This window comes from Ascaphus truei, chromosome 2 (genome assembly GCF_040206685.1).
Source record: "Ascaphus truei isolate aAscTru1 chromosome 2, aAscTru1.hap1, whole genome shotgun sequence".
In the NCBI taxonomy this organism is placed as follows: Eukaryota; Metazoa; Chordata; class Amphibia; order Anura; family Ascaphidae; genus Ascaphus; species Ascaphus truei.
In genome coordinates this window covers 479655936-479672023 of record NC_134484.1, presented here as the reverse complement: position 1 = coordinate 479672023, position 16088 = coordinate 479655936, and the positions used below count along the sequence as shown (strand labels likewise).

Here is a 16088-nt window from a genome sequence, read left to right as displayed (position 1 = left end):
CAGGGGAGAAACCCTTCACATGTACAGTGTGTGGGAAACAATTCAGAGTTAAGAACAATCTCCTCAGACACCAGAGGATTCATACAGGAGAGAAATGATTCACATCTACAGTGTGTGGGAAACAATTCCATATTAAGCGAAACCTTCTCACACACCAGATGAATCATACAGGGGAGAAACCATTCACATGTACATAGTGTGGGAAAAGTTTTTCTCAAATGAGCCACCTCCTCACCCACAGCAGGATTCATACACGGGAGAAACCATGTCCATGTACATAGTGTGGGGAAAGCTTTTCACAGATAATCAACCTCCTTACACATGTAGCCCTGTTTCCCTTCTAGCACAGGAACTACTCAATGCTGAGCTTATACCTGTTGGCTCCAGGAGCCCGAGCCTCTGCCACCGAGAGCCCGGCATGTATATGTACTTTCGTGCAACGCCTCCACCTGTGTGGGATCCCAGCAGCGCGGAAGCAGCCCCTCAAAGGACACAACAATAAACACCTCACAGCATAAAATGAGAAACCTTTTACTGTAACTGAACGATATGTTGATTCTTACTCTCCCTTATGGATAAGATAGATGTATGTAGGCACAACTACCACACACCAAGCAGGGCTCACTTCCCGAAATATTCTGGACAGAGCGTTTTACTCTGGACTGGGATACAGAGGTAACATTATATTATTCCTCTGTTATGCATACCCTTACCAGCTCTCCTCTATAGATCCAGCTGCTATATACCCTTTCTGTGTTTATCTCCATACTTCATACGGATCCAGCGCTGTACCTGCCGTCACAGCCCAGCTGTTTGTTCCAGACAAATTATTATATTAATAACATTTATGGGATACTTTTCTTTTTTTCCTATATACTATCTGTTGAGAGCTGTTAGTAGCTTTGCTTTACATATTGACTGTTTGTGCTACTTTTTTGCTCACAGATAGCCAGCACCGCTACAATTTACATGTATTACTATTCATATTGTAGGACATTCAACTCACCAGGTTTTCTTTATCTCTATCTATGTACAACATGTAGTTAAAGAATTAAATGTAGTTTTGTTTATACATTTTTTTATTTGATACTATATAGAATTTTTCATTTATCTTTTCTGTATAACAAAGAACTCTCTAAATAACCAGTGCAACTCTATTGCACCGTGACGGATTTTTGTATAAAAAGGGCCTTTTTTCTTTATGATGGATTCAGAGACTGAAATAGAGGCAGGCAGAGAATCAACAAATAAGACACACTTTGCGTTTAACTGCTTTGATCTTACAAGATAGACATAAAAAAGCTAATTCAGTCTTTGACAAAGATCATGATTTGCTACGTGAGGATTCCCAGGATCTAAAAAAAAATATTTTTTGCAATTAGAGAAATTAATTTCACATGATCAGAGAATTTGGTGGGAAATTACAACCCTTGAAAATTACCAATTAACTAAAAGATTCCCAAGGGGATTAAGAATGATGAAAGCCCCCACATTTGGATTTGAAGACAGTGAGTTTGAGAGACAGTGGAGTCTTATATTAGACGGCTGTTCTTTCAAACTCCTTGATCTGATCATATCACACAGACAAAAAGAAAAGACATTAGCTAAGAAAGAGGTGGTTACGTTACAAGAATTTACACATATGAATGAATTCACTGAGTTTGAGAAACGGGCTGCGAATATTACCAAATTTGAAAAAGTTATTATGCAAACAAAGCAAAATATATACGATCGGGATAGACTTGATTACGAACGTAATCAAGAAACTAAAGCACAGGGGTCTAATAAACCAGCAAAGTCTATCCTAAAAAAAGCACAAAAAACGAGACAACAGAATAGAGGAGCCACAGAGGCAGATACCACTGATTATGATTCAACCATACATGGGATTTCTTTTTCGGAATATGATTCATTAGCTTTATCAACGGAGGAAAGGTCCCTCCCTTGGACGCACATATACAAGCCAAAACTACTCAAACAGGTGTCACACTTCGTCAAAAAACGAAGGAAGGGACATAAATCCAAATCAGAATCCAGGCAGCAATCCGCCGAAAAAGAGACGTCAATAAAGATTGAAGATACAAATGTTATTAATATTTCCCAGCATCATCTTACATCGGTGGAATTACAAGTAGTGGACCTTGGTTTAACGTTTGCCCCCAGACAGGGACTTTGATCTCTTTACTACAACAGTGGATGTATTTCAATTAATCAGAAAACTCTCTTTGAAAAGATTTTTTAAATCTAAAGAGAGAAATAAAGAGAATTCTTTACAAGAATCCTTGTCTTGGAATGATCAGGCCATCGAAACTATGGTACCAGTGTTTGATATACAGAATCAGTTAACATTTCGAGATCATCGTTTTTTCAAAGATATGATGGAACTATTAGAAGAACAAAAAGAACCATCAGATCCGGTTACGAACTTTCTAGGACGTAAACCATCAGGCCTACAGAACAAGTCCAAATTCTGTCCAGATAACATCAAAGGCACTGCAATTGATCTCTTTAAACAGGCAGTACAAAGAGACCTGTTATTATTGTCTAAAGGTATCCAATTTACAGGATGTGTTAGGCGTGTTGATAATCTGCGGGCAGAGCTACGACAGGCTATTGCCACCCTTAAGGAAAATATCAACATTGTAATTAAAAATGCAGATAAGGGTGGCGCTGTCGTTGTTCTGGACCGCACATATTACCACGTAGAGGCATTAAGACAACTCAATGATCGGCTCTCCTATAGTTCATTGGATGCAGATCCAATGAATATCTTTCTTAAAGAACTATATGGACTTTTAGAAGAAGGGAAGGATCTCTATATCCTATCTCAGAAAGAATTTGACTATTTACACTGCTCGCATCCCATCACTCCTATTTTTCATCACCTTCCTAAAGTTCACAAATCTTTAAACACACAACCGGGGCGTCCCATAGTTTCTAGCATTGGGGCACTGGGTGAACATCTGTCCATTTATGTTGACTATTATTTACAAAGTATCGTTCACACACTCCCCTCACATCTATTGGACACTTCTCAACTTCTTACTTTATTTCACAATTATCACTGGTCCCCCTCTTAACTGTTTGCTGCTAATTGACCAACTGGAACAAGCTGATTTATTGGGGTGGGGGGAGGGTCATGTGACTGCTTTGGATGTATAAAACTAACAACCCCCCTGCATTGGCAGGGTAGCATTGGCATCTTAAGAGTGGTGCATTTAAAGTGATCGTTTTAAGTGAGAATATATAGTTAGAGTATAGTTGGACTAGAGGTGACTGGGGACTGCATCTTTCTGCAAACTCTTTTACTCGAGGCAACAAACGGTGAGCTTATATGACCACACTATGATCCCATGCTTGTTAACCTGCATATTTTAACCCCCCACCCCTTTACAACTTATTGCACTGCAGCCTCTCCCAAAAGTGACTGCACAGAAATACCTCCCACACCCACTCAGTCCACTGAAACCCTGAATTGACTCTGGCATTGCAATGCAGCAAAACATTTGACAAGGAACAGGCACACCCCTGCTGTTTAGTCTGCACACACACACTTTGCTCACAACAGCTCCTTGCAGCACTGCCTACCTCTGGCATAATTAACCTGCTGTGTATCTTAACTTTTTTCTTTCTCCTGGCCTCATGGAGATGTTACTCCCTCTATCCACTGCAAACTCCTCCCTCCTGGCCCACACCCAACATCACCATACACCCTGGACTACTCAAAAGCCTTGCACTATCTACTGAATGTTGGTGGAGAACGCTAAAAACCAGCACACCAACCACCGCACACTCAAATGGCAAACATCACAAATTTACAGCTTGCAAAGAACTACCCAAATTTCTACTAGTACTATTGCTCTCTTTAGCAGGTGATATTGAACCTAAACCAGGTCCTCCCATTTCAGCTCTGTCCCATACCCCTGAGAATTCCACCTTTAAATTCCAAAAAGGGCTATCTGTCACCCATATAAATATCCGGAGCCTGCTGCCCAAACACGACGAACTAAGGGCATGGTGCCTTATTCATAAACCCAAAGCCATCGTTCTTACAGAAACATGGCTAACCCCAAAAAACCCTGATGCAAATATCGCCATTCAGGGATACTCCATTTCTAGGAGAGATAGGTCAAAGAGAGGAGGAGGGGTGTTATTTTATATTGCAGACACCTTAAAATTTACACTGTTAAATTGCCCCCGAGGCCCACCCTCTTTTGAAATTCTAGTTGGCAAAATCTGCCTCCCCTTTTCTAAGCCCATCTTGCTTGCTGGCATCTACCGCTCCCCTAAAGCCCCTCTACAATCCCTGACTGATATCACCCAGTTTCTTGGCTCCATTTCCTCTCTGAATGAGGAGTGAGCTGCTAGTTCTTGGGGATTTCAACTACAATTGGCTTGACTCTAAAAACCACAAAATCCAGATACAAATCAAATCGCTTAACCTATCGCAACTCATTTCCCAACCCACATGGACAAACCTGAAATCTCACAACCATTCCTTGCTACAGTAGACTGGATTCTCTCCTCAAACCCCAGCAGAATCCAATCCTCTGGCATCCTTCCTGATATTTTCAGTGACCATGCAATAGTGTACTGTGTAAAGAAAATTAAACCGCCCCATTCAAGCCCTAAAGTTCTCCTCACTAGAACATTTAGAAACTTTAACCCACAACAGTTTCTGGATTACCTTACCAACTGCCCATGGCACAGAATCAATTTAATTCCCGACCCTGATTCTGCGCTCGCATATTTCCAATCCGAGTTCTTAAAACTCTGCGATACTCATGCCCCACTACGCAAAATAAGGGTACGGGGGCCCACCTTCCATGGGTTACAACTGACCTTATAGCACTCTACCAGTTCAGGGATACCTTGTGGAAAAGCTACAAAGTAACTGGCACTACCAAGGATCTCAATCACTACAGATGCCTGCGTAACATGTGCACAAGGCAAACAAGGCATGCAAAAGCACAATATTACTCTGACAATCTCCACCAGAATACATCAAACCCAGCTAACTTCTGGAAGGTTATCAACAATATATTCCAGCCTTCTAATCATCAATAACCAAGTAATATCACTAAGGGGGATATTACTCTGGCAAACCCCACTGACATTGCAAATGCATTCAATGATTACTTTGTAGGGTGTGCCACTAACTTATTAGCGAAACACAGTCCAAACCACAAACCTGAATCTCATCCTGGGAGTACCCACATAGCCCCACCCCCTCCCAACACTGCCCACAATTTTCAATTTGGCCCAGTATCCGAAGAGGAGATTACACAAGCGCTCCTCAAATTAAAACTAAGCAGCCATTGTGGACCTGACTTACTACAATCTAGGTTCCTACGACTTGGTGCCCCAGCCATTGCCAAACCAATTGCTTCCATAGTCAACTCTATCCTGTCTGCAGGCCATATCCCTAAGACCTGGAAAACTGCCAGAGTTGTCCCAATCTTCAAAAGTGGGGACAAAAACACTGTCTCAAACTACAGGCCAATCTCACTTCTCCCAATTCTATCCAAAGTCATGGGAAAATGTGTCCACTCCCAATTAAGCAATTACTATACCAAGCCAAATTTCCCTAGCCAATTCCAATCTGGCTTTCGCCCCAAACACTTCACCGTAACTACCCTGCTAAAAGTTTGCAATTAAATCCAGTGTGGAATGGAACGGGGAAAACTCACTGGTGCAGTATTCCTAGATTTTACAAAGGCTTTTGATACTGTTGATCATGCTATCCTGCTTAACAAACTCCAGAGCTCTGGAATAGGGAAGCATGTTTAAACTGGTTTCAGTTCTACCTATCAGGTAGATCCCAACATGTGTCCATCTCAGGCTCTAACTCCAACCCCCTGGATATCACCTGTGGTGTCCTGCAAGGCTCTGTTTTGGGGCCCCTACTCTTCTCAGTGTTCATCAATCATGTTCCCACAGCTTGTCAGGAAGCCTCAATACACATGTATGCAGATGACACAATCCTATATGCACACAGCCATACTTCAGTCTGACTTTTTGAGACTCGAAAACTGGATTTCCCAAAACAAACTGTTTTTAAACACTGACAAGACTGTAACAATGGTATTTGGGACCAAGACTACATTTTTAAAGCTTCCAGCGACTGAGCTCCAGATTAGAACCAACGCTAACACCACCCTAACCCCTGTCACTAGTTTTAAATACCTGGGCATATGGTTTGACTCCCACTTAACATTCGGAATGCACATTGATACCCTGACAACCAAGACATATGCCAAACTAGGGGTACTTTACAGGAACAAATCCTCCCTAAGTCTCCTGGTCAGAAAGCGTATCGCACAGCAGATGCTAATGCCAATTATTGACTATGGAGACATAGTATATGGCTCGGCACCTCAAACCCACCTTAGCAAATGTGACACCCTCTACAATTCAATTTGTAGTTTTGTTCTCCAATGCAACTATAACACACATCACTGCGAAATGCTCAAAGAACTAGATTGGTCATCACTCGAGTCTAGGCGCAAAGTTCACCTTTCCTGTCTTGCTTCAAATTCTTCATGGGCAAGCTACCTAGCTACCTGAACAAGCTCCTCACCCCTACCACATGCAGCACCTATCATCTGAGATCAGACTCCAAAAGACTGTTCATGGTCCCAAGGCTCAACAAAGTATCCGGCCGTTCCTCCTTCTCTTACCGTGCACCACAAAACTGGAACAACCTACTAGAGACTCTCACATCCACCACCAGTTTAAGTTCTTTCAAATCTAAGGCTGTCACACATTTTAACCTGGTATGTAACTGTTTCATACGCCCATAATATATATTATTTTCAACTGTGCATGCAATGTCTTGTATATAATGTATAACCTGTTCATTTATGTAACTGTATTTGTAACCATGTTTTATTTGTCTTAACTCTGTGCCCAGGACATACTTGAAAACGAGAGGTAACTCTCAATGTATTACTTCCTGGTAAAATATTTTATAAATAAATAATTATTTATGGGTGACTTTGGATGCATCATTTTTATATTCTGTTATTTCACATGTACATGGTCTCCAAGCTACGAGACATTTTCTCGAATTGGATTCCTCGTTATCACCAGCACATATCACTTTTCTTTTAGATTGTATTCACTTTTTGCTCACACACAATTATTTTTTATTCTCGGGGGTTTTCTATCTCTAGACTCGTGGGACAGCCATGGGACCTGCTTCGCACCTTCCTATGCAAATATATTCATGGGTTGGTTGGAAGCGTCCCACGTGTTTGGAGATGGAAACCCCTATCGACATCACATTCACTTTTATCGTCGTTATATTGACGACATCCTACTTATATGGAATGGTTCTGTTGAAGAGCTTCATTTGTTTATTCAATTTATTAAGCAGAACACATATCATTTATTTTTTACTTCACAGTACCATTCAAACTATATTCAGTTTTAGATTTGAAACTTGACCAATTAGTACATACGGACATATTCCGGAAAGAACATTCAAGGAACACACTTTTGCATGCGAGCAGTGGACATAGTCATAGCCTTTTTAAGGGTATACTCTATGGGCAATATATACGCCAAAGATGCAACTGCTCGAATTTGGATGACTACCATTTGAGATTCAAGGAGCTGACTGATCGCTTTATAGCTAGAGGCTATGACCATAAGATTCTATTAGAAGCACATCTCAATGCTCTCAATCACAACAGAGAGGACCTTATCTTTCGGTCTCTAGATCGAAGTGAACAGAGGAGAGCCGAACAAAATTCTCACATGTCTGACTTGGACCCTCCATATTTCATTACACCATTTAGCAAGCAAGCCTATGCCATCAGAAAGATCATAAACAAACATCGGTCAATTCTTACGATCGACCCTTTGCTTAGAGATCTCACCGTAGTGAAGCCTAAATTTGTTTTTTAAAAATCACAAACTTTGGGTAATATTGTTTCTGCCAGTGTGATTAGAAATGAAAAATCTTTAAATAAAAAAGAATTCTTTCCTAAACTAGTGGGTTGTTATTCCTGCGGGCGATGCAAAATTTGTAAATATATACCCAAATCAAAAACTTTTTCAAATATGGAGGGTAACAAGTCATACAACATTGCTGCATTTATAAACTGCAAGACTGAATATGTAATGTACATGCTGATATGCGGTTGTAATAAAAGGTATATCGGCTTAACATCGCGCATGTTCAAGCTCAGAATTCTGGAACATATGAGACTTAATCTCAAAAGGGATCATGTGCATTCAGTTTCAAAACACTTTAGTGAATGACAAAATGGGACTGTTAATATATTCAAATGTATTTTCTTTGAACATGTCCAGGTCCACTATAGAGGTGGTGATAGAATGAATGCCTTATATAGAACAGAGGCACATTGGATTTTCTCCTTGGATACTTTGATTCTCAAGGGATTAAATACCGAATGGGATTTGAAGTGTTTTCTTTGAGGATCCAATGATTTGCCTGCTGCCATTAGATTTAACTTGGTTTTTGAGACAACTGTTTCATTTGTGGTTTCTCCCATAATGTATACTTCAGAATATAATATTTTGGGGAATAAGATATGGAATCTTTACTTGTTTGTGTTCACTATGGATATGTTGGGAGACTAGCTTTTGACATATTAAAAAGTGTTGATCTTTTTATGTATTATTCATGATATGGTCAATGCTCTTCTCTGTATAGATTGTTTTAGGATCTATTATCTCTCATGACATGCTGAGGTTGGAGAACTATGGAGGTGTCATTTTGGTTAACCTAATGTGTCCTCTAACAAAGACGCTCTATTTCTACTATCTGTTATAGATTAGGACATGTTTTTAATGGATCAATATTTGTTTGACTCATTATAAATGTATTTGTTATGATCAATGTTCATCTCTAGATATATTATTTTGGGATCTATCACCTCTCCTGATATACTGAGGTTGGACAACTACGGATGTGTCCTTCTGGTTAACCTAACATGTCCTCTAACAAAGATGTTCCATTTGAACCATCTGTTATAAATTAGGATATGATTTCTGTTCTTGGTGGATCAATATGCTTTTGTTTCATTATAAATGTTTAACCTCTACAATCTTCCTTTGCTTGTCCATTCCATCTAGCTCATCTCTAGTTAAGATGCATTTTATATGTAAATCACTTGCTGCAGTCACTGTGAGTCCCAAGATCATGTTTATCTCAATTCACCCATGATTCTTTTACTGCAATATATCAATTAATATATGACTTGGCCTGTTCATCTTATATATTTTTTGTTGTTGATTGAAACAGTATTCATCAGTATACATCAGGTGTAACAGAATCCCTAGGGGATTATGTATTAAGAAGGTACCCTCATTTGGATTCATGAACAAACAGTTTGAACTGGACTGGGTGAAAGCCCTAGATACGTGCTCAATACAACTTATGGAGCTCATTATCCAGCAAAAGACATCTGAGAAAATGCTTATGGCTGAAATCACTATCCTTCAGAACAAGTTGCATCCATTTTCTAAAATGGAGCAATTTATTAAGAACGATAAGACCCTCTCATTGAACATTGAATTAATTGAAAATACAATCAGCGACAAAAAACATCTACAATTTGAGAGGGATCGTATGGACTACAGTAAAAGCCAAATTTATTGCTGGCAGAAACCTCCAGTTGTAAGGGACTTCACCGGCTCTAGTACACCTAAGGGCTCGCAATATCACCCTAAGAGGTGGTCAGGAAAACCCCCCAATAAGTCCATTCTTAAAAATACAAGAGTTGAGACCTCTAGTTTCGACTCTGTCTCGGATCATGAATCAAGATCTCATTCAGTTTCCTTTGATAGGTCTACCGACTACTCCAGAGATACTCGGGGGGCTTCTAAATATGATAACAGGGTTTCTACTTCATTTGCCCATTCAAAGGTCTCCAAGTCCTCTGGTCAGCCCTCCTCTGCTTTTTTACAGGCAGCTGCCAAAGGTCGGGGGGGAACGCGAAAATCTAAGAGGAAACGAGGAGGGGCGAGGCAGGTCCAAGAGGAAAAAGTACGAATAATGAATCCCGATAATGTTATCAACTTTTCGGACACTGGTCTCTCTTTGGACCAGTTGACGCTCCTTAATAAGGGATTGGGTTATTTGCTTCTAAGAATTGTTCAGAAGATATGGGTGTTGATGGGGATGTATTAAGGCCAGTACACTCTTCCCCTGCTAAGGATATGGGCCCATTGAATTTTCAGGAATGTTGTGTTCTTTCAGATATGGACTCATTGCTGGAATCGCAGGGTGAATCTTTAACTACACATACCCAGTCGTTTTTTGGTCATGAGGACTCTGGTTATCGCAAAAGTCATTTTTTTTGTCCCAACTTCAACAGGGGTCCTTCCATCACTGTTTGAGCGGTTAGTAGAACGGGACCTACGCTTATTGTCGCAAGGGTTCTCTTGTTCTAGTGTAAAATCTGGTAATTTGACTCACACTGAGATCCAGCAGATTGACTATCGAGAAAAATTATGATATCGTCCTAAAGAATGCTGATAAGGGGGAGCCCTTGTAGTTCTGTCTACTGATCAATATAAGCAGGAAGCATTGAGACAGTTGCAGGACACCGCTTCTTATCAGCATCTTAGGGGAGATCCCACATCCAAATATCGTTTGGAGTTAACAGAATTATTGCATCTTGGCAGAGTTCTTAATGTTATCAATCACAAAGAATGTGAATTTCTAAGCTGTCCACATCCCGTGATTCCGGTATTCCACCATCTCCCAAAGATCCATAAATCGCTGGTTGACCCTCCTGGTTGACCTATATTGGCGAGCATTGGATCTTTGGGAGATGGGTTATCGCGGTATGTGGACAGATTTCTGCAACCCCTGGTTTTCCAATTGTCCTCATTTATCAAAGATACGGCAGACCTCATTGTCAGTCTACAGGAGCTCATGTGGCATAAAGAGTACAGGTGGGTCACACTAGATGTGACCTCCCTTTGCTCCATTATAGAACTTCAGCACGGTCTCGCAGCCACACATCACTATCTTGATTTATCTAATCTATCCGTTACATATTGCACTTTTTTACTAGAATCTATATTATTTTTACTCACTAACAATTATTTTCTATTTGATTCACGGTTTTATTTACAAAAATTGGGTACTGCCATGGGTACAAGCTTTGCACCGTCATATGCAAATTTATTTATGGGTTTTTGGGAATCACGTTTTATTTATCACAGTGATAATGCTTTTCGTCATAATATCGTCTTTTTCAAGAGATTTATTGCCGATCTGATCTTAGTTTGGAAGGGTGATGAACACACACTTGTTTCTTTTTTTTTTTTTTCCCCAAACAATTTTATTAGGCATTCAGTTAAACATACAGTGGTATTATGCTAAAACGCCTAACATTTTCCAATCCACAGTTTTTTTCGGGGGGGGAGCAGAAAGTCAACCGCCGTTGTCCGTAGAAAAAGGGGGGGGAAGCCTTCAGAGAGGGAAGGCAGAGGGGAGGGGGACTGAGAGGGTGGGGGGGGAGGGGGGGGAGAGGAGAGGGGGGAATGGGGTGGGGGGGGGTGTCTGACTGTCTGGGGGTATGAGCTATAGAGCATTGGTCGATCGCCTATGGAGGGGTGTCCGGGCTTTGGGGCGCAGGGATTGGCTGTCTGGCCCTAGTTTTGGAGGACCATGGGTCCCAGATTTCCTCGTGAGCCGGCAGTTTTTGTCGAACGATGGCGGTGAGCCGTTCCATGATCATCACCTCGTCGACTCTTTTTCTAATCGTTCCCAGTGCCGGCGTAGTTGTTTTCCTCCAGGAGGCCGCAATACAGCAACGAGCCGCAGTAAAAATGAAGGATATCAATTTCCTGACTGGTCGGACAATGTCTTTCAGTGGTGCCGCCAGCAGGTAGGTCAGTGGTTCAATAGGCACTTCCAGGTCGGTGACCTCTTTTATTAAAATTTGGACCTTGGCACAGTACTTTACAATTTCTGGACAGGACCACCAGATGTGGACCATGTCCCCTCTATGACCACAGCCTCTCCAACATAGATCTGAAGCCAGAGGGTAGATTTGGTTTAATCGGGCTGGGGTAAGATACCAGCCGAACATAATTTTATAAATGTTTTCCTTTATTGTAGTACATAGGGAGGTCTCCGAGGCTGTCTCCCAGATTTCTTCCCAAGTCTCTCTGTCTATATGTATGTTCAGGTCAGCTGCCCATTTGAGCATATAGTCGTGCTCTTTTGGGGTCGAGGAGCGTTCTAGTGCCCCGTATATATCTGAGATTAGACCTTTCTGGTGGGTCTTTGTCTCGCAGAGAAGTTCGAACGTTGTGAGAGTGGGGTATTCTGGGAGAAGGCAAGTTGTTCTAATAAAGTTTCTAATTTGAAGATATTTGAATGTGTCCAATTGTCTGATTTGATATTTGGTCCTTAATTCTTGGAAACTCAGAGGCCTCCCCAGGCTCAGAAAATCCGCAATTGCCTCTATACCCCTCGTGCGGTATTGTTCGAACAGTTTAGATCCACATCCCGGGGGGAACTTTGGATTGTTAAAAATAGGGGTCAATTGGGAACTTTTAGTAGTAAGGCCATATTTGTATTTGCAACGTAACCACACATCCCATGTGAATCGGGAGGCCTGAAGTTTCAGGTTGTGTGTATGTCCCTCCCCTCTGTCCAGGCTCCAGAGGCAGGCTTGCAGAGAAGGCATTTTGGCACATTGAGTCTCTATCTCCACCCAACTACAACGGGTCGGGTCGGCATTCCACATTACCACCTGCTTAAGCTGTGCAGCTAGGTAATATCTGTGTAAGTCCGGTACCCCCAGACCTCCTCTAGATCTTGCTGCCATCAGGACCGATCTGGCGACTCGGGGTCTTTTGCCCTGCCAAATAAAGTTAAATATTCTGTTTTGCATGTTTTTGAGATCAGCGCCTGGGACGTGGGTCGGGAGTGTTTGAAAGAGATATAACATTCTTGGGAGTATATTCATCTTAATGGAAATCATTCGACCGATCCACGATATCTGGTAACCTTCCCACTGATCTAGATCCTTTTTGATCTTGTCCCATAAACGCGGGTAGTTATCCCGGTATAAATCCCGGTAGTGCCTTGACACATTAACTCCCAGATATTTAATGTGTGAAGGGCACCATCTGTAGGTAAAATTGGTTTTGAGGAGATTGACTTCGGGATCAGGGAGACTAAGATTTAGGGCCTCTGATTTGTCGCTGTTTATCTTATATCCTGATACTCTGCCAAACTCCGCCAGTTCCCTCTGGAGGTTGGGGAGGGAAGTTTAAGGTTTAGTCAGAGTAAGGATGATGTCATCAGCGAATAGGGAAATTTTGTATTGTGTTTTATCAATCGGGATTCCCTGAATATTCGGGTTCTGTATTATTTTAGACGCCAGTGGTTCAATCGTAAGGGCGAAGAGAAGGGGAGAGAGGGGGCATCCCTGCCGGGTACCGTTCTGGATTAGGAATCGTTCAGATCCGCCGCCCGAGAGGCGTACCGAGGCTGAGGGGTTCTGGTAAAGTGCTTGAACGCCCTTTAGGAACGAGTCTCTGAAGCCGAATTTAATCAATGTTTGGTTTAGGAATAGCCAATCAATTCTGTCGAATGCCTTCTCTGCGTCAAGGCTTAGTAACATTGCCTTTGAGCCTGAAAGGTGGGCATGATCTACTAAGTTAATTATTTTACGTGTATTGTCTGAGGCCTGACGGCCCAGAACAAACCCGACCTGGTCCTTGTGTATTAATCTCGGGAGGATGGGATTAAGTCTGTTCGCCAAAATTTTACTATATAGTTTAAGGTTGTTGTTCAACAATGAAATTGGTCTGTAACTTCCGCATTGGGTGGGGTCCTTCCCGTCTTTAAGTATTATTGCCAAATTTGTGGACGACATTGTGGACGGGATAGGACTCCCTTCAAGGAATGAGTTGAACAAACTTAATAGATGTTTGGATAGAATGGGAAAGAATTTTTTGTAGTATGCATTTGTGAAGCCATCAGGGCCCGGCGCCTTGGAATTTTTTGAGGCTCTCACGGCCATTTCCAATTCGTCTAGCGTTATTTTCGCGTTTAGGTAAGTATTCTCCTCTTCTGTTAATGAAGGGAGGTCGCACTCGGATAGGTAACCGGCTGCTAAAGCCGTATCCGTCTCTTTAGAGTTAGCAGAGTGGGTTCTTAGGTTATACAATTTAGTGTAGAATTTGGTGAATTCCTTTGCTATTTTTTTTCCGTTATATTGGAGTTCACCAGAGTTATTCCGGATCGCCGTGATTTGCGATCTTTTCTGTATGCCTCGTAACTTGCTGGCAAGAAGTCTATCGGCCTTGTTCCCTTTATCGTAATACCTTTGACCCGTCCATCTAAGAGCTTTTTCTACATCTTCTAATTGGATGATCCTTAGATCGTTTCGAGCAGTTGTCAACTGTTTATAAATTCTCCGGGAGGGGTTATTTTTATGCTTTTGCTCTAGATCGATTATTTTGTCTGTGAGCTCTTTAGATAATCTGAGTTTGGTTTTCTTCCGGTGGGAGGCAATCGAGATAAGATTTCCTCGAATTGTCGCCTTATGGGCTTCCCACAGGCTTGCTGGAGAGGCTACGGAGCCTGTGTTTATTCTGAAGTATTCCTTAAGGGATTTTTTGAGTTCCAGCACTGTCCCGGAGTGGTTCAGTAAGGAATCGTTTAATTTCCAGCAGTACGAAATAGTTTTCCCGAAGGGGATGGACAGGGTCATGGTGATGGGAGCATGATCTGACCATGTAATTGGGCCGATATCTGTATCAGTGGTAGCCTCTAGTACGTTCTTGGAAGCAAGGAAGTAGTCAATACGGGAGTAAGACTGGTGTGGCGCCGAGTAAAAAGTGTAATCTCTCTGTCCCTGATGCTGTGTTCTCCAAATGTCTACCAGAGAAAAGTCTCTCATAATATCCTTAAATTTTTTCCCCAGTCTTTGTGACTGAGTGGAGTGTTGTCACCCTGGTTGGCTCGATTTGTCTTCCTTTGGGTTGAGAGCCATATTTAAATCCCCTGCAATGAGTATTGAGGATAGGTATTGTGGGTCAATTTCTTCCAGAACCTTTTTAAGAAATTCTGTCTGGTTTTCGTTTGGGGCGTATAGGTTAATAAGGGCGATTGACGTGCCGAATAGTGAGCCATAGACTACAATGAATCTCCCCTCTGGATCTGCCTGAATTTTTGTTAAATTAAATGGGGTGCCCTGTCGAAACAGAATGGCCACCCCTCTACGCTTGCTGCTGAAAGATGAGAAATAACTCATCGGGAATGCATGCTGGAATATTTTAGGCGGCTCTTGTGACGTGAAGTGCGTCTCCTGGAGGAAAACAACGTCCCCTCCTGTTTTCTTTATCTCCTGGAGGGCCAGGCGTCGCTTTCTATTATTGTGGAGTCCCTTCACGTTGAGGGAGATAATTTTCAGGGCTTTTTGGTGAGACATTGTTATCTCTCAGCGAAGACCGCTTGTGTTATCGCTGGAATAGTGCTAGGGGGTGCAGTCAGAATGGGCGAGGGGATGAGGGGTCGGGAGTGGGGCCGCTGGGACAGTAGCAGCGGCTGGAAAAGGGGAGGAAAATCGACCCTAATGGGGTCTAAAAGTGTTTGACCGGTCTTAGAGAGAGAACCGGTTAGTGGGGTATAAGACCCTTGGGGGCGGGTCCGAGAACGCTCTCCAGTGAAGGCGGGCCGGGTGGAGACCCAGAAGATTCTGTGACTTCAACCGGCCTCTGCCTCGCCGGGTTGGTTCATTCGGTGGGATGTCAGGCCCGCAGGGCTTTTTGCTCTATCTAGCCGTATGTGGGCGGGCGTGGGCGAGGGAGGGGTAACTGGGTCGGGAGGTGAGGGGATGGGGACGTTAAAGGTCGCTGTGGGAATGATTGCCCGAAAGGGCAGGGGGGGAAGGGGGGGGACAGGGAGGGAGGGGGTGATGAAGGGGGAGCATGGGGAGGGGGGGGGTGTGGGGGCAGGGGGAGGGGGGGGGTGGGGGCAGGGGGAGGGGATGAGATCTCCTTTTGGGCTCTCGGTTGGTGGAACCTGTTGTATGGCAATGTTATCTGTCTGCGGTGCTTAGTAGCTGGAGGGAGGGGGGAGG

At 42.6% G+C, this 16088-nt stretch overlaps 1 protein-coding gene across 1 annotated transcript in view; it reads left to right on the top strand.

The window, feature by feature from the left end:
* LOC142488396 (uncharacterized) overlaps positions 1–6996 on the top strand; it is a 29916-nt gene extending 22920 nt beyond the window's left edge. Inside the window, exon 3 of the mRNA XM_075588875.1 lies at positions 1–6996. This exon is cut by the window's left edge and continues 1572 nt beyond it. Coding sequence (XP_075444990.1) covers positions 1–98 — 98 coding nt within the window. The 3' untranslated portion in view covers positions 99–6996.
* The last annotated feature ends 9092 nt before the right edge of the window (positions 6997–16088 follow it).